Source organism: Denticeps clupeoides, chromosome 8, assembly GCF_900700375.1.
Source record: "Denticeps clupeoides chromosome 8, fDenClu1.1, whole genome shotgun sequence".
Lineage (NCBI taxonomy): Eukaryota > Metazoa > Chordata > Actinopteri > Clupeiformes > Denticipitidae > Denticeps > Denticeps clupeoides.
In genome coordinates, this window is record NC_041714.1 from 22,534,684 (window position 1) to 22,552,792 (window position 18,109).

General features: G+C 50.4%; 1 protein-coding gene across 4 annotated transcripts in view; it reads right to left on the reverse strand.

Moving 5' to 3' along the window:
* trrap (transformation/transcription domain-associated protein) overlaps positions 1-15,743 on the reverse strand; it is a 46,456-nt gene extending 30,713 nt beyond the window's left edge. The window contains exons 1-32 of one of the 4 annotated variants that reach the window (XM_028988645.1): positions 15,682-15,743; positions 14,039-14,197; positions 13,389-13,438; positions 13,202-13,312; positions 13,017-13,121; positions 12,812-12,895; positions 12,677-12,733; positions 12,477-12,602; positions 12,160-12,237; positions 11,590-11,678; positions 11,411-11,507; positions 11,192-11,330; positions 11,042-11,120; positions 9,849-10,083; positions 9,424-9,763; positions 9,140-9,237; positions 8,860-9,054; positions 8,569-8,760; positions 7,474-7,639; positions 7,138-7,394; positions 6,861-7,061; positions 5,290-5,441; positions 4,345-4,544; positions 3,836-4,053; positions 3,549-3,746; positions 3,137-3,397; positions 2,894-3,055; positions 2,244-2,340; positions 2,014-2,135; positions 1,693-1,863; positions 1,252-1,320; positions 253-273 (exon numbers count right to left, since the gene is read on the reverse strand). In XM_028988645.1, the coding sequence (XP_028844478.1) occupies positions 253-273; positions 1,252-1,320; positions 1,693-1,863; positions 2,014-2,135; positions 2,244-2,340; positions 2,894-3,055; positions 3,137-3,397; positions 3,549-3,746; positions 3,836-4,053; positions 4,345-4,544; positions 5,290-5,441; positions 6,861-7,061; positions 7,138-7,394; positions 7,474-7,639; positions 8,569-8,760; positions 8,860-9,054; positions 9,140-9,237; positions 9,424-9,763; positions 9,849-10,083; positions 11,042-11,120; positions 11,192-11,330; positions 11,411-11,507; positions 11,590-11,678; positions 12,160-12,237; positions 12,477-12,602; positions 12,677-12,733; positions 12,812-12,895; positions 13,017-13,121; positions 13,202-13,312; positions 13,389-13,438; positions 14,039-14,138 (4,470 nt within the window). In that variant the 5' untranslated portion in view covers positions 14,139-14,197; positions 15,682-15,743. Of the gene's footprint in view, positions 1-252; positions 274-1,251; positions 1,321-1,692; positions 1,864-2,013; positions 2,136-2,243; positions 2,341-2,893; positions 3,056-3,136; positions 3,398-3,548; positions 3,747-3,835; positions 4,054-4,344; positions 4,545-5,289; positions 5,442-6,860; positions 7,062-7,137; positions 7,395-7,473; positions 7,640-8,568; positions 8,761-8,859; positions 9,055-9,139; positions 9,238-9,423; positions 9,764-9,848; positions 10,084-11,041; positions 11,121-11,191; positions 11,331-11,410; positions 11,508-11,589; positions 11,679-12,159; positions 12,238-12,476; positions 12,603-12,676; positions 12,734-12,811; positions 12,896-13,016; positions 13,122-13,201; positions 13,313-13,388; positions 13,439-14,038; positions 14,198-14,337; positions 14,360-15,681 lie in introns of those variants that run through there. The other 3 variants (XM_028988647.1, XM_028988648.1, XM_028988649.1) reach the window with 3 other exon arrangements.
* Positions 15,744-18,109: the final 2,366 nt, after the last annotated feature.

Consider the following 18,109-nt stretch of genomic DNA (forward strand, 5'->3'; position numbering starts at 1 on the left):
TTCAGGTGACACACAGTCCCAATCACCTACAGCAAGCACCATCTAGCACGCATTCAGGAGATGTGGAGACGACACGGAACGATCGGCCATCCTTGATTCAACCACCATGAATTAAAAAGGCGAAGGGAAGAAAAGCCCCTGAAGCTGCACTCTGGTAGGTATGATGAGCAAGAGATGGCGCCTGGAGTCACACCAAACACACACGGACACACACAGCACAAGCACCCAACACGAGGACGGCCTCCCGCTCACCTCGACGCCCTCCAGGGCGGGCTGCAGAGGGGCATGGGTCAGAGCGGACATGGGGCAGAGACGGGCATGGGTTTAGGGTTATTATGGTTTTTGTTCATCACATCATCAACACATAATCAACACCTGACGACACCCCCGCGGCATTGTGAGGTTTTTCCCCATATGTTTCTGAACTAGATTAAATTATAAAAAAATTAAATAGAAAACAAATAAATAAAAGACAGGTTGGATGTGGAGGGTGTCACTACTAATCCCGTAATGAAATGAGAAAAGTATTAAAAAAATTAAACCACAATTTTTTAAAAAAACAGTAAGCAATATTTAAAAAGTCTGCAACCGCTGAACATCACGGTCTGGACACTGGTGCTGTGGAGAGCTACAGGTTCCTTGGTGTTCATCTGAACAATAAACTGGACTGGACTCACCACTCTGATTCGCTCTACAGAAAAGGGGCGGAGCAGGCTGTACCTGCGGCGGAAGCTCGGGTCTTTTGGGGGGGAAGGGCCCACTCTTAAAGACCTTTTATGACTCCGATTCCAAAACCGGACCGGAAAATGATATATCGAGTCCACATGAAATCCGCCATCTGCTCCCAGCTCATTACTCCGCCCTCACGGTGAAGCCTCCACGACCCGAGTGACCCCAGCCAAGCGGTGTGCGGCAGTTACCCCCCAACACCGCCAATCTGCATACAATTATAAAAAAGCCAGCGCGAATCTGAGCGCTCGGCGCTCAAAGGGCGGAGCTTCTCTCGCCACCTTTCCTGTCCTCCGCAAGGTTATCGGTCCGAGAGATAGCGAGTGTCCAGCCGCCCGCGGCTCGTATAGAGAGCCCGCCTCCGGGCGCCTGGCGTCCAATTAATCATCGATTGTAATCTGGCCACACGGGCTTCACGCCTAACGTCTGAGAAACACACACACACACACACACACACACACCGCTGGCCAAAAGTACCTGACCTGGACAGTTCCCTCACATCCCAAGCCCGCCCGTACTCACACTGCCATCGCTGCGCTGCCCCCCTTTGTGTGTCAGGACCACCACCTCCATCCATTTCCTCAAGTGTTGCTGGAGAGAGAGAGAGAGAGAGAAATAAAAATCATCATCATCATCATCATACTTCAAAAGTAATGATACCTTTTTTTCTTAAGTGCAACAGTAATTCTGCTTCGCTATTTAAAGCCAACGCAAAAATCAATAGAGCACGGCAGTGGTGCTGAAACATGATAGAAAAATCAATGGAAACTATTTTAGGAGCACGAGACCGCCACGCTCACCGAATCTCGTTATTTTATATAAAACAGATTCCTGCTAAGAGAAAAAGTACAGAATGACAAACACTTTCAAGGTGAGTTTAGAACAATATTTTTAAAAAATGAAATACACCAATAAAAGAATTTGTAGAGCGGGGCTGATGATGCTCAGAGAGGTGCAACTCACCATCATCTGGTCGCAGAACTTGTCGTTGAAGGAGTTGGGGAAGAGGCGGGTGACGGAGGTGAGTCTGTTCACCACGTTGAGCGTCAAGCTGCGGTAATCCCCCAGCATCATCAGCAGGGGGCGCATGTGAGTGTGGATCTGGTCCACCTCGATCGTGGCACCTTCCAAAAACTACGCGAGGGGAGGAAAACACGCGGCCCGTTCAGACTGTTCATATGTGAATACAGTGCGACACACACACACACACACACACACACACACACACTCTGCTATTTCCTTCTCATTCCACTCTCTGGACTTTTCCTTTCGGAGAGGACCAACCTTTCTCATGCAAGCCTCTCCGGCCTCCTGCAGCTCGCTGTTGGTGGAGTTGAGCGCTTTGAAGAGCGCGGCGATGATCTTCTCTCGAGACTGGGGCAGGTAGTTACATGCCGCGAGGGCGTCTGTCAAAAAAAAACCGTACGAGGGAAAGTGGCAGGACGAGCAGACAAAACAAAGCTTTTCGGGAACTTTTCAAAGTTATTGGTGGCGGATCGTGACACAATACTCACTAAGCGCGGCAATGCGCAGCGGCACCAGGGAAGGCAAACTTTTATAGCACGGCAGCTTCATGAGCGCAGCGTCCTCCGCCTCGCACAGGTTCAGCAGCTGGAAGGAGACGGGGACAGGAGTTCCTCCCACTGGTCATCCTCACCCCACTGACCAACACGGGACGTTCGGCAACTCATGATGCCGGAGAGGAGTAAACACGATCTAGACTGTTCTAGAATTCGGGAGCCGTGTCGAGGGCATGAGGTGTCTCTACAGCATTTTTATTTATTCATTTGTTGGTTTGACTTTCCCTTTTTTCTTTGTGGGTGGGATTGGGAAACTTTTCTATTATCACCTTTGTTTACACGTATAGAAAAACAGAGACCGCTAAATCAGCGAAACCTAAATTCTGTAATATTTCACTTTTTTTCCCCATTTAATTTCAATAATAAATGTCTTGCAGACATTTCAAATACTGTTAGCTCTCACGCACTTGTGTAGATTGTCGCCCCGTGCATCACACCATCTTGGTCAGTTTAGTTGCATATATCGGTTTTGCATAAATATTATTTTTTTGGAAGACTTGGTTGGTTGGTTGGTTTTAACAAGCGAGACTAGTTTTCTGTGTCGCAAGCATCACGTGGCAAGTAGAAAGCGGATGGAGACGCACCTCAGTGTAGAAGACCTTGTGCTCCACCACATTGAGATCCATGGTGAAAAGGCGGGGCTGCAGGGTGGTGCAGAAGGTGTTTCCCTCCATCAGGCCGATCTGCGCATTGGCGGGCTGGTGGCGCAGCAGATGCTTCTTGGGTGGGACCATGTCTTGCAACACCTGAGAAGAGGGAAACCAGGGACTCTCACCACTGCACCCAACATCTCCTTGGCATGTGGTCTCTGTTTTTTCCCCGCTCACCTCTTTGTGGGGCTCCATGATGACCGTGACACTCTTGCCAGTGACCTGCGCCAGCACCTGCAGTGAATGCATGGCCTGCTTGCGCACGGTGGAGTTGGGAGACGTGACCTCGCGTACCAAGTCATGGGTTACTAGGTGGAAACTCTTGTCCTGGGCATTAAGCAGGTCCTCTGTCTTCTCCTCGTCCTTCAGTGGTGTTGCACAACGCACAAGCAGCTGCTCCAGTGTCGTCTTTGCCATGGCAACGGCACCATTCGACACCTGGTAGGTACGGAAGACACAGTTAAAAACCCAAAAGACAATTTGTGGTGTATTTTGGGCTATTGGGACGGTCCATGGTGCCGGTCCATGACAGGGTCCCTGCCAGAGCCTCACTTCTGCACCCATCAAAACTCAGCTCTCTGGTGCGTACCTCTCCGGTGAGGTCCATCATGACAAAGAGCAGGGCCTTGAGGAAGGTCAGCTGGTTCTGGAGAACCCAGATGAGTGGCAGCCGCTCCATCAGGAACTTAATGCTGACCACACCCCCCAGCTTGGCGTACCAGGCCTGCTCATAGCAACATGCACACAGGCGCTCCACAATGTAGGAGAAAAGGGGCAGCTGGCACGCCTGCAGAGAGAAAACGTGGCGTTTACTGAAGTACTGATGAACGCTGGTGCACGTTGATCCACGCGATTCAAACTCTTCACGTGTCTCACCCTCTCCTTGGAACCAAGGATGATGCTGGCCACGTCAAAGATGACCGCCAGCGCCACCTCTCCGATTTTACACAGCTCCTTCTCCTCGTACGCCATGCAGATGGCGATGGCGTCAATCAGCACCAGCGGGTCCATGCCCTTGGAGCCGTTTTCCTCGCTGTGAAACATGGCCGTGCTGGGCTGGCTGCCTGGCTGGTAACATGGCAACAGGAACGGACCTGGGGATGACAGTGGGGACAGTGAGACAATTAACACCAAATCAGTTCACAGCAGGCACTTCAGTAATGGTTAAAACATTTACATTTGCCAGACGTCCTTATCCAGAGCAACTTACAGTCAGTAGTTACAGGGACAGTCCCCCCTGATACACTCAGGGTTAAGTGTCTTGCTCAGGGACACGATGGTAGTAAGTGGGGTTTGAACCCGGGTCTTCTGGTTCACAGGCGAGTATGTTACTCACTAGGCTACTACCACCCAAAGAAGGTTCCTTTTCAGAACGTTCTGCTTACCGCACTGCTGAGTCACCGCCACCATGGTGTAATGGCGGATGAGGCTGGCCACAAAGGGCAAGGCACTGGGCCGCAGGTCCTTAATAACGGCGGACATGAACGCCCCGGTCAGGGCCTGCTCAAAAGTGCGCCGGGCCGGTGTGTCCTGGGCCTTGTAACGATGCGAGATGATCACGTTCGGAATCCACTTCTCCGTGAAGCTGCAACAGAGAAAAGCGGCGTGGGACCGGCGGCCATACCAAGCGCGAGCGGCGGCGAAACGCGACGCGAATTCGTCATGAGCGGCGACCTTTACCACGCCGGAACAAAGAAACCGATTACAATTCCAGCCGAGAGCCGCTCTGCTGCCGGGGTGGCAGCTGCCGGTGACGGAGACACGGCCGCGCCCGCATGGCGGTCAGGGAATGCCAAACGCCAGCGGCGCTTCGTTATCGGCGTTTAAAGCGGCGGCTTCAGAGCAGAGCGGTCGAGGGCCCGCAGCTGCCGCGCCAGCGCGCCTCTATTGTCCCGTTGCCATCACGATACTGAAAAGCTGTTCAGGGCGGCCAGAGGGGAGCCGGGACGTCACCAGTCAATGACACCAAACAGTGACACCAAAGCCCCTTCTCACAGCAGAGCCACGGGCACAGCGACACACACACACACACACACACACACACACACACAGTCAAACGGCAGAACCCACCAGGAAGATTTGTTAATAATTAGCCCTCTCCGCTGCAGGGATGAATTCAGCTCCAACATGACAAATAAGATGGAGTGACGCTGAGCAGCGAAAAGAAAGAAAAAAAAAAAAAAAAAAAAAGAGGAATAGAAGAGGAGGAGGAAAGAAACAGGGCCAATCCCGAAACAGATGTAGGGCTTCAGGTTTCAGGCCAGGGGGGGGGGGGGGGGAGATGGAAGTGATGGAGCGCGCCGCCTTCCTTCCCACCCCTCAAGACTCACTTGGGGTGGGCGAGCAGCTGGTACAGCGCGTGCTTGTTGTCGTCCAGACTGGTCATGGCCACCAGGAAGCACTTGATGACCTCCCAGGCCTGGCGGCGGTAGTATGGCTCGGTGTTGGCGCTCTTCAGGCAATCCAGGGCGGTCTCGATGGCCTGGGGCAATGAAGAGAAAACTGCTGGTACAGACAGAATAAAACCAACCGAGACCAGAACACTCGAATAGACAGGCTAAAACGGAACATCTGGCACCGGCCCCGACGGGCTAAATCCGAACACCAAACACCCGAACACTGCTGCATAAAAAGCTGGAAAAAAGCTTCTTTTTTTATTTAAATAAAATGCATCACAACTACACATCACAGTATTGCATGTCCAGGCCGCAGAACCTAGAACCAGGGTATACATCTGGCCATGAGTAAAATTAGTAATGACTTCTGACATTCACAGATCTCGTGCAGCATTTACACAAATTTATCAGCTGCAGCGACTACACAAGTTCACACAAAACACGCGACTTTGTGAAAGTGGAGATTTCTAGTTTTTTTGTTGAAAGAGAAAATCCAGCAAAGTTCTATGAATGTCTGTCAAATACAGGACCAAGCGCTGACTTGACATTTACATTTACAGCATTTACCAGACGCCCTTATCCAGAGCGACAATAAATATTCTACATTCACAACTACTTTGCAAGGAACTTGTTACCCTTTCAAAAACTTACTTTTAAATTTACAGATCAAATTATATACAGCCACATGCGGTTAATTTTATATTGCAATATGAATTTTATGCCATATTGGACAGCGCTAGGTCAGGGTAATAAGTATTTGGGGTTTTCTTTTTAGTTTCTAATAGTCAAGGTGAAGAGAGATCATCACTTTTGGTTTTGATCCCATTTTTCACGAGCTGAACCCAAAGATCTGAAACATTTTCCACGTACACAAAAGACCCGTTCCTCTCAAATCCTCTTCACGGATCCGTCTTAAGCTGTTAGTGAGGTGCGTTACATGCACTATTAATAATCATTAGAACGGGCCCCGGTTCACGGTTTCCCCTGTGTGTTCAGGTTCTGCTCAATGCGGCAGGACTATTAAAAGTTCGTACAGAACTTCCCACTGAATTTCCCATTTTTGTGGCCAAACAAGCATCTACGGCAATCTGGGCAGCCGCTAAAGCCGAACTAATGAGAGAGAACCGACGCCACTCTGCAGTCCGGAGTTATTAGAATGCGGCAGGCGGAGGAGCCATCAGCCTCCATCACAGAGAGGCGAGGGGAGGAGCGGAGGAGAGACGACTCCTGCCACAAGAGATACGAAACGTCACCAGTGATTTGAGGACTAAGATTCGGCCGAATGGGACACACTCTCCATACGGACAGCTCGGTGTTGCAGAAAGGGAGGATAAAAGCTGTGCCGCTTCACTCTTCTTTCCTGTACGTTTGTGGGTAAAATTTCTCCAGACTGATTGATTACGGTGTTCGTACGTGAATGGAGACGCAGTGACGGGGAGAAACCGTCCCACCAGCTCCACCACCGAGTTCTCATTAAAACCGGAGAGGAAGCACCATGGCCGTACCTTCTCCATGGGCAGCTGTATGGAGGCCTTGCAGTCGGTAAATTCCACCTTGATGCTCGGCCCCTGGACCTCGGTCACCACGTACTGCAGCCTCTGCGACTCCTTCAGCATCTTGCGGTTGCTTCCGCCAAACTTCCCCAGCACCCGGTACGCCACGTGCGAGATGGTCTCAGCCGGATTGCGCAGGGTCCGCCACAGAGCCTGCAGAGAGACGTCCAGAAGAACAAATTTGATGGCTGGACTTTAGAAGCACCACACTGCGCCACGGCCGACCCACCTGCATCAGCTCCGCCCGGACCGGCTGGATGTGGTCGTACAGGAAGTCGGGCTGCAGGTTGTCCACGCAGAGCTCCAGCGTCCGCAGGCCCTGGCTGACCAGGGTCTGGGAGCCGTTGAGGGCCGACACCAGCGGGTCCATCAGCATGGGCAGGTAGGGCAGCAGAGAGCTCAGGCGCACCGGGACGGTGAGGCAGAGCTCCACGAAGAGGTCCTTCATGTGCTGCTTGTGGAGGCCACTCTGCAGCATGTTCAGGCCTGAAACGGGGCGCGGCCGAGTTAAACGGAGCTGCACACAACGACACGTATGGCGGAGAGGGGGTTGTGGTGGCGTCACCTTGGAGAAGGTTGGGCAGCAGGGGAAGGAACTCCTGGTACAGCAGGTCATGGCTGCCCCCACCGATGGAGCGGAAGAGAGCGCGCAGCAACAGGAAGTAGTTGTAGGGCTCCTTGGCTGACTGGGCCAGCTCCATGGAGCTGTTCACGATCTTGTGCAGGTGAGGCTGTGGAGAGACAGCAAGATTTTTTACATTTACAGAATTTACCAGACGCCAGAGTGACTTACAGTCAGTAGTTACAGGGACAGTCCCCCCCTGGAGACACTCAGGGTTAAGTGTCCTGCTCAGGGACACGGTGGTAGTAAGTGGGGTTTGAACCTGGGTCTTCTGGGGCAGTGGTGGCCTAGCGGTTAAGGAAGCAGCCCCGTAATCAGAAGGTTGCTGGTTCGAATCCCGATCTGCTGAGGTGCCACTGACTCACCGTCCCCACACACTGCCCCCCGGGCGCCTGTCATGGGGCCCACTGCTCACTCAGGGTGATGGTTAAATGCAAAGGACAAATTTCACTGTGTGTATCACATGTGACAATCACTTCACTTTACTCTGGTTCATAGGCTACTACCACCCCAACTTGTGAGGTTGGGGGATTGGGATCAGGTCCCCACATAACCAGGTCCTTCACATTTCCAGGTCTCCTGACTTTCAAAATAAAGGCGGTACGTCTGCATCCTTCAGGGCTCCTTCCCTCCAATGGCAGGTGAAGGTGAGGAGAGAAAGACAGAGAGAGAGGAAGAAGGTGGAGCTCGACCTTCACGTGCGGGGACTGAGGATGAAGGATTTAGTCATGTCCCCCCTCCACAGAAATTTGTCATGTCACTTTATCTTCCCACGTCCCCACAAACATACTGGGCAGAGTGACGGGGAGACGGTCAGCGTCACAGGACGGGGACCAGGAGTCCACCTTGCACACCAACATTCGCCTTCGGTCACCAAACCAGAGTAGCATCCAGCAGGGGGGACGCTGTCGTCACGAAGCCTTCACAGATTACTTTCTCAGTGTCCCTCCTCCTGGGTACAGCTTCCTGTGCGAGCGAGACCTTCAGAGGGGACGGACCTGACCGATCGGGGGTGTGTGGGGCCCCGCCCAGCCTCACCTTCAGCATCTGTTCGTTCTCAGCGGCGAACAGCGAGACGGAGCCGAAGACGAGTTTGAAGAGCTTCAGGTAGAGGTTGGACAACTCCACGTTGGAGCCCATCTCAGGGAGACGTTCCAGCAGGTACTCCACCAGGATGGTGGCAAACAGGGCCGACGTGGACAAGTTGGCCAGGAATGAGTTCGCAACGATCTGGGAGACGGGGGATTTTAAAATCAGCACCAAGCTTCTCCAAGTCATTTTACACCTTCTCAACAAGACAGAACTCAAAGCACGCCGGAAGGAGCCTACCTGCAGCGCATAGTTCTTGGAGATGCGCTCCACCATGTACGGCACCGTGGTCTGGAAGACCTCTTTGAAGGTCAACGGGTTCATCATGGTGAAAACCCCAGCAAAGTGCTCCAGCACCTCCTTCTCCTCCTTCATCCGCACCGTCTGACAGTTGGCCACGCGGATGTAAGTCTGGCCGTTGGCCGCCACCTGGACCTGGCCACGGGGACAGAGGACTGTGACATCGGGCCAAACAAGGCCAAGCGTCAGACGCGCCATCTCCACAATGCCACGTCCGTACCTGGTAAATGTCCAAGGCCTGCATGGCGTACTTCACCAGCTTAATGTAGATCTGAGTCTCTTTAGGCTGCAGCTGCTTGTTGGGAATAAACTGGGCTTCTGTCATGGAGACGAACGGAAAGAGCGAGGAGATCACATTCCTGGTACATCAACGCTACCAACACCAATCTTCTATCATTCATTCATGTATTAGTCTGTGTTCAAATCCAATAAACAATGTTTTTTATTTTAAATTTGAATATACTACAGCGGCATCCCAGTATGTTCTAGTCCTGAACGCCTCACCTCCAGGAGACTTGCAGGACGTGATGCCCCAGGTTATGGTCTTCACCCCACACACCAGCGTCTTCACCAGGCTGCGGCAGTCGGACACCTGGAACGTCTGCTTGTCCTCCTTCTCGTTCCCAGGACGATCGAAGGGCGTGGCGGGAGTCGGGGCGGGGGTGACCGGCGTGGGCGGAGCCTGGGGCGGCAGGGCCGGGACTGGGGTCGGCGCCGTGGGGGTGGCGGGAACGCCTGGCAGCACCCCAGGGTCGACCGCGCCCACCTCTGACTGAGGTTTGCATTTTTTGAAGATGTTCACCAGCTGGTAGCGAGCGATGGTGTGGAACTTCAGCACAAAGACCTAAAAGCAGGAGATTCAGACTCGTCACACCGCTGCCCTCGGCGAGAGCTTTCAGAAGACCAGAATGAAGATGGCGCGGCCCGACCTCCAGCATCCTCATGAGGATGTCCCGCCCGTTGCCGTTCTCCTGCTCGCTCTTGGAGCGGATACAGTCCACCAGGTTGAGCAGCAGCTTGCAGGACATGGTCTGGATGCTGCTGGGCAGCGACTCGTCGTCGATGTTCTTGGCGAACAGCTGGACGGCCAGCGAGAGGTCGGTCAGCGGCAGGTTCTGCCGGACGTGATGCACCAGGTCGGCCAGAGTGCTGTAGGCCAGGGGTCTGCAGGGGGAGGTCAATAAACCGTTTTTATAGGGTTATTACAAAACATCGTGATATTTAAAAAAAAAGTGAAGTGATTGTCACATGTGATACACAGCAGCACAGCACACGGTGCACACAGTGAAATTTGTCCTCTGCATTTAACCATCACCCTTGGTGACAGTGGGCAGCCATGACAGGCGCCCGGGGAGCAGTGTCATTCGAACCGGCAACCTTCTGATTACGGGGCCGCTTCCTTAACCGCTAGGCCACCGCTGCCCCCCCAAATCTGGTCCAAAATTCAGTTCTGAGTTATGTTGTTTTGGCTGAATTATTAATGTTATGTAATCCACACAGATCATACACATCTGTAGAATATGGCAACATACCATGAAATAATCGTATCGTAATTCGCATCGTATCGCCTCCAGTTATTTATGCGAAATGTCTCCATCCCCATTCGGTAAAGTAATTATTCACATTCTGAACTTGATTTGAGAGACTAATTATTGCCTGATCATTTCCTGAGTGCCGATGGGGGACGGGTGACAGTGGAGGGTTGGCAGACGCCCCGTCCCTGATGTGCCGCCAGGTTGGACGAGCGGCGGAGACGACCTTCCCGTCTCGCGCCCAGTGGGGCAGCGCCAACACGCCACATTCGCTCTGGCGTCTCCGAGCGGCTGGAATAACACCGCCTGACCAGACTCCGCCCACAGAGCTGCCAGCTGGACTGCTGGGAACACCAGGAGTTCTGGAATCCGTTCAGGAGTCTATATCAGCCCTGAGTTTCTAAACATGGGTAAGGAAGTAGACCCATAATCGGAAGGTTGCCGGTTCAAATCCCAAACCGCTCACTTGGGGTGATGGTCACTGTGTGCTTTGCTTCACATTGACAATAACACTGCTGATGAGCAACAGGTAAGTGTTTGCAGGTAATGGGGAGGTGTGACCTCAGAACAGGGTGAAAGGTCAGACCTACCTCAGCGTCTCTCTGGCCGTGTAGCCGGAGCCAATGAGAATGGATTCGTCAAACAGCTTATCCATGCACGGGATGAACTCTGCGAGACAAACAAGCCACTCAGACAAGAGAGCGGGGCCGGGGGGGCGGGGCCAGGGGGGCGGGACTCACGGCTGCGTAGGTCTGTGGTCAGGATGTGTTTGGCTGCAATGAGCAGTTCTTTGCGCAGGTGGGCCGTCTCCGGAGGGCAGTTGGTCAGCAGCTGGAGCATCCCCTTCACCATCTGCTGCGAGTACTTGGCCACCAGGTCCTAAATTATGTAGACGTACACAAACATGCTGGAAAAAGTGGGCTTGGTGAAGAGCAGACGGCTCTGCGCAGGGAACGTACCTGGTAGATGCGAATGATGTAGGCCAGGAAAGACAGGGTCTTAATCTGAGCGGCAATAAAATCCGCGTACAGCTCTTTGTTGTAGAGCTTGTGCTGCCTGGAGACACACAGATGCGGTCACGCCAAACGCAGAAGACGAATCTCTCACACACACACGAATACTGGAGAAGTGAACCCACCTGGCTTGTGGAGAGACCTGCAGCATGATGGTGTTCATGATGAGCGGCACGAACTCCGAGACCACATTGTGAATGTTGAGTTTATAAAGCTGAGGGGCGAGGATCACACACACACACACACACACACAACACAGTTAAGAACGTAAAGCGGTTTACAAGCATTCAGTCTCAGAATCCGACTATTAGTATCACCCAGTGAAGTTCCAGAAACGATATTGTCGTCTTGTTCTTTTTCATTAATCAATCTGGCATGAGGACGGGGTTATTATTATGTGGAAAGGTTGTTGGGTTTATTAACATTATTGTTCTTCGAATATGACTAAATTGCCATTTTTCCTATAATACTCTACTGCAACGTTGCCCGATCTTTGTATGTAACTCTTACAGAACTGATTTACTCAGTGACATCTTTTTTATAATGCGAGTATTGTCATTTTTTTTTATTATTATTTTTGGTTGTTTTTCCTCTTGCTTAAAATCAATAAAAATATCTTTGAGAAAAGAAAAAAAAAAAAAAAAAAAAAAAGAGCGTACAGCGGTGTGTGTTGAGGTGTGTAACTGATCACATACCTGGTACATCAACACGACGATGATGGGCAGCTCAGCCAGCACCTTGAGAGACAGCGAGCCGCGTGGTATTATGGTGTGCTGCGGAGTAAAAAACCAGAGTAAAACCTACAGGAAGAACACGGGGGCAGGGCGCCACCTGCTGGTCACCGCACTGGTACAGACGCTCAGATCTTATCAGTTTTACTTACAGAGCCCAGACTGAGAGGTGCGTGCACACACACACACACACACACACACACACACCTTCAGCTGAGCTAAAGCGAATCGCTCTCGTCATCGCGTCTGAACACGGCGAGACTGGCTCGTAGCACACTCACCGTGCGCGTCTCGCTGTCCTCCCTCTCGGGCGCCGTCTTCACCAGCACGGACGTGATCATGCCCACCATGTCTGGAGACGGGACCGTGTTCTCCGCTATGACCTGAGGGTTCTCGAAGTACCGGGTCTGCGAGAGAGCGAGGAGACGGTAAAACACTCGCAGAGCTGCCCAACTCGCAGACATCAATAATCGCCACTCACCACGACTTTGGGCAGCTCCTTGTAGATCTGCTTCACAAAGTCTAAGAAGTGATGAATCTGGAAGAAATGAAAGTGTCAGACATTATATGGAACCACCAGGGAAGGTGTATGAACCAGAAGCACGAGTGGCTTTACCTCCTGCGAAATAGGAGGCCGGAACTGCTTGTGGAGCTCGATGATGATGCGCAGGCAGATCAGCACGTTCTCCTCGCTCTCGATCTGAGACACAGGAGGGCTTCAGCGGTGAGGAACCCCACGCCAGAGAGCAGCACCAACATCTACCCAAACACGCCAAACCCCTCCGACTACACACAGGCAAAGAGCCACGGCAACCACTCACCTCCAGAAAGCGGAACATGACAGAAAGGATGTTCTTGGCATGGGGCCGGAGGTGCTCATTAGTGGGGATGCGATGGATGATCTCCAGGACCAGCTTCCTTAATTGCTGCAGAGGAGACGGTATTTCAGACGTTCAGCAGGGCTGATTAGACCGAGCAAAATATCCAAATATCTCAGCGTGCCCACCTGCGTGGGTTTCTCCTGCAGAAACTGCACCTCTCCATCTTGTAGGAATGTGAGGAAGCGGGGAATGATGTGCTCCAGGAAGGTGGAGTACTGAGGTGACGACGTCACGTTCTGAGCAGGAGATGAAGAGATTAACTGCATTTCAAGACTTCCTACAGTATCTTCATAAAAAAAATAAAAGACATACCTCAAAGTTCTCGCTGACCTCCTGCATCATCTTAAGTTTGGTTTCATCAGCTGAAAAGGAGAGGATTCGGGATAATAATAAGAAATCTGATCTTTTGTAGAGCTGGGCAGAATAAAGAGAGGTCCCTACGGTATGGATGGGGAATTGTAGATACCAACCACTTACCTGAAATGCCCATTAGTAGTAAAGGAATGTACATATATACATTATCTGTGTGTGAGTGTGTGTATATCACACATACACACACATACACAAGACTGACACACACACTACTTCTGTTTATTGAGTAATATTATCTATTATTGCACAGCATGTTTATTCTTCATTTCACCAGTTCAGCGCTTGTCTGTCTCGTTGTTGTCTACATGTTTTTTTGTTAAAAAAATCATTCTTTAACTGTCAGGCGCCCGGGGAGCAGTGTGTGGGGACGGTGCTTTGCTCAGTGGCACCTTGGCGGATCGGGATTCGAACCGGCAACCTTCTGATTACGGGGCGGCTTCCTTAACCGCTAGGCCCCCACTGCCCCCATGTAGCACCAGGTTCTGGAGAAACGTTGTTTCTGTCTAACATGTATGTAGCGGAAATTACAATATTATTTATATGTGTGTGTGTGTGTGTGTATATAGATAGAGAGGGTTTGTGCGACTTACGCGTGTTGTTGTCAGTGAGCGCTGCAACGAACTGCAGGTATTTCTTCATGAGGGTGGTCTGGTCCACCACCGTGGGGCTGGGAGTGGCAACGAACGCCATGTTTTACCACGGCCAGCGGCCAAGCAGAGTTACAGGGCTGATCTCAGTGGAAACTCATGCTGAAGAAAAAGCGAGAGAATTACAGTCACCGAGTTTTTTAAATGTGGAGAAATCCATTTAAAATAACGCAGCGGTGGACGTGGGCGAGGGGTAAAGAGGCAGAGCGTGCAGCAGCCACGGCACCAAATCACCCACATACCACCATGCAGCAGGAGTTGTCCTTGTCTTGTGAATCCCCAACCGGCCACGCGGCGCTGTCACCAAAAGGTACGTCCGTGGTCACTGCCAAATCGACAAAACATCCCTGCCATCAGACAATCAACCACCATGGCTGCATCCTGGATGGAGATGCCACAGACTTCTAGCCACTTCGATCACCATCAGCGCATATCTATTGGCTCGTCTGGGGGTTGAGAGAGGACCTCAGCACGTCCATGACCTCTCTCTCCACTAACGCCTCCTCCTGAAGGTGCTGGAGAGGTGCCTTCAACATGATACAGGTATCTCGGGCTCCCGGTCTCTGGAAGCTCGAGATACCTTCAGGGGAGTAACCTCTTCCCCTGGACCGTCGTAGCGGTGATCTGCCTTGGCTCATCTCTACTCAGTCGCAGATACTGATGCTGGTATCTGAACTCCAATGAGAGTAACACGCCCTCCACCCTCATCCAGCTCCCTGAACACGCGGAGGGCGAGAACATGCACACGAACCAGGTCCAACTGGCTGTCAGCTGCAGATGCTGTTACTGAAATGCATTTTAGAACCAATACGAAACCATCCACACACACGCACGTTAAATCCAGGAGGTAAATAAAGTACTTGAGCAAGTGAAGTGTGAATAACGACACACCGCAGCATAATCAATACAAGCAGCCGATCAAAATCCAATCAGCACCGCCGGGTTGCCAGATCTGGCAGGAACAATGAAAAAGATCATCCCCCGTCCGGACCATGGCGGTCAATAACAGCAGCGTTCCAAGTTGAGGTGCGGGGTGACAGCTTCACCACGGGTCTTACGTTCCGGGACAAACACCGGGGATAATGATCTCACTTCGAGCAACAACGCTCTAAATTTCACTTAACGCGAACATATAGGGAGAGGCGGCGGCGGCGCGCCAAGAAGCGTGTAGCGTCAAACGAGTCGCAGAGGAGTGACGTAATACCGATGCGCCACAGCTAGCATTGTTTCAACACAATATAACAATTTTACACGTATGATGTGACAATATAACTGCTGTACCGGAAGCTCAGGCCGACGATCACATGTGCACGATGTGCGTTAACCTCGTTTTCAGCAAACAGACAAATTCAGTTGCATAACAGAAACGGTCACAAAGGAAGAAAGCGCTAGCCGTAGCATTGTAGCAGTCCGGCTAACCCAGTACTGCCATTCAAATAGAGCACGGATCTAAACAGCATGCGCCGTTCTGTCATGTCCAATCGCTGAGAAATTGGAAAATATGGTGCAAACATACCTCGCTGCACCCCAGTTCAGACCATGCATTGAAACTGCAGCAGCAAAATAAAAATCTGGTACAAACTTACCTCCACGGCGCCAGGAGAGAAACTCTTCTGCCACTTCCGCCGAACAGCACGGAGTTCTGGCGGGGCGGAGGGATATGACTTCGCCGGGTCGGAGATTTATATTGACAATTTGTGCAGATATGACCAGATTCAACCCCCCGTGTTTTAGGCGTGCCACGAAATATGGAAAAGACTACGTTTATGAAACGAATTCCTATATAATGGAGCGTTTTGAGGACTACCCAGACCAGAATCTAGTACCACGCGGAGAGATAAATAAAAAGTAGAAGTGCTAAGACCATCGAAAACGATGGTCTTTTGGTCGGCTGCTACGATGGACATTTTGTTCTATATGAAATTCCGCATGTTTGCGTGAAGGGCAAATAAGCGAACAAGCCCATTTTGTAGCCTTGTTGACGTGCTTTTATTCATGTATATGAAATAGTTAACAATTTTGATTTTAGAGTATTTATATTTAGCTTTTCATTCAGTTATCTAATATGTAATATTTTGTACCGATAATTCGGACCAATAATTCTGTCCTTTTAAAATAGGCAATCATGTTAAATTTTAAATGATTTATGCGGTAAATGCAATTATTTACCACGTATGGGTAAAGCTCCAGAATGTGTAAATGCAGAGTAGTTCCACAAGATGACGCTGATTTGTACAGGTTGTTCAGATGTGTGAAAAGACTTGACTTTATCCATTCCAAATGCAAACGGGTAAAATGCATTAATAATACAACTAATAATACAGCCAGGTCAGTCAAATCAATTTATTTACCCATGAATGCATTTTACTTTGATACATTTTTTGAATTGCAAAATCATTAATTAAGACTTTTCAGAATCTTGTTCAGGTTTTAGCAAGCGAAATCGTTTTCCTTGCCTGTTGTCCTGCGTGTGTGTCCAGATGGAGAACTCATCCTGTCCTCACAGTAAAAGGTTATATTAACGTTAGGTGTTTGCCATTTCAACCAAACCAACACACATGGTTGATTTAAGTGAAAGCGAAGTGAATGTCATTGTGAAATGTGTCCTCTGCTTTTAACCATCACCCTCGGTGTGTGGGGACGGTGCTTTGCTCAGTGGCACCTCGGCGGTACGGGTTTTGAACCGGCATCCTTCTGACTACCCGCTACCCGGTAGGCCACACCAGGTTAAGCAGGTTCATTTTGTGACTGCTTCTTTTTTTTAAATCCTTTATGGATATACCGCTTCGCAGTTTTAAACCCGAAGGTTCAAACCCGACTGTCCATGTCACTCCTGACCATAAGTCGCTCTGGATGAGGGCGTCTGGTAAATACTGTAAATGTACATTTTACCCCTGAATCTGGAGACAGTGTTCGTGCAAATCAGGGAAAAACAGGTGAAATCGGTGGGTAGGACGCTGGTTTTGGGGCGCTCTCTGGCAGGAGGTGTTAATTAATGAGCTAACATTATTTTTGTATGAAACACTCAGCCGCAGGATCACAGGCCACATCAGCCTGGAACGAAGTACGAGAACAAAATGGCCATAATGGAGAGAGTATTTTTACACCCTTTGTGAACGGCCATGATGCAGCGATGCTCCATTCACCCCAACGTCACGCTGCGGCAGGGTGAAGGGCTGGGAACAAAAAGCTTTTCAGAACAGGGGATCACACAGAAATGCATATGACACATGGGCGTTTTTAGACATCTCCATCACACACGGCCGAGAACAAGAGAGAGAAACGCTCTTCTGATGTTCAGCGAAGCACAGGCGCAGGCTCGTACGGTCGATAAAACTGGCGGAGATGAAAAGGGGTTTTTACACGACCATCAGTAGCCGCTACGTTACGTAACCCCGATTCAGATGGTTATAAACTCAGATATTAAAAAGTTATATGCCCACAAATTCATGGTGGAGAACAGGTCCACCATGTAAACCGAACCTCGGCCGTTTAGTCACGTTTCTTCTGTGAATGAATTCTCTGCTCCCGTCCGTATCCTTCAGCGATGCGGAGGGGAAAAAAACATTCTGTTTCACTCTAGTTTGTGTTGCCATGGCCAACCCTCGGCTCTCTGAAAGATGATTTGAAATCCAGGTCCAAGGGCGTTCGGAATCCATGCTGCGCCCTTCTCCTTTCAGTTGCAGAGCAGCAGGAGATAATAAAATTCAACTGAAAAGAATCGTTCTCTTTTTTAATTATAGCGTCTGTGAACAGTTGCTTATTCGTCCTGCCATTTCCATGACAAACTAGAATCCAGAATTTGTGCAAAATCCTCTGATAAAGTAATGATGTAAATATATAAAATATGTCCCAACAGTAGTAGTAAACCCGGTAGTCTAACGTGAGCCTAAACGATGAACATTTTAACAAAGAGAATATATAATGAAGTATGAAGTGAAGTGATTGTCACTTGTGATACACAGCAGCAGAGCACATGGTGCACACAGTGAAATTTGTCCTCTGTATTTAACC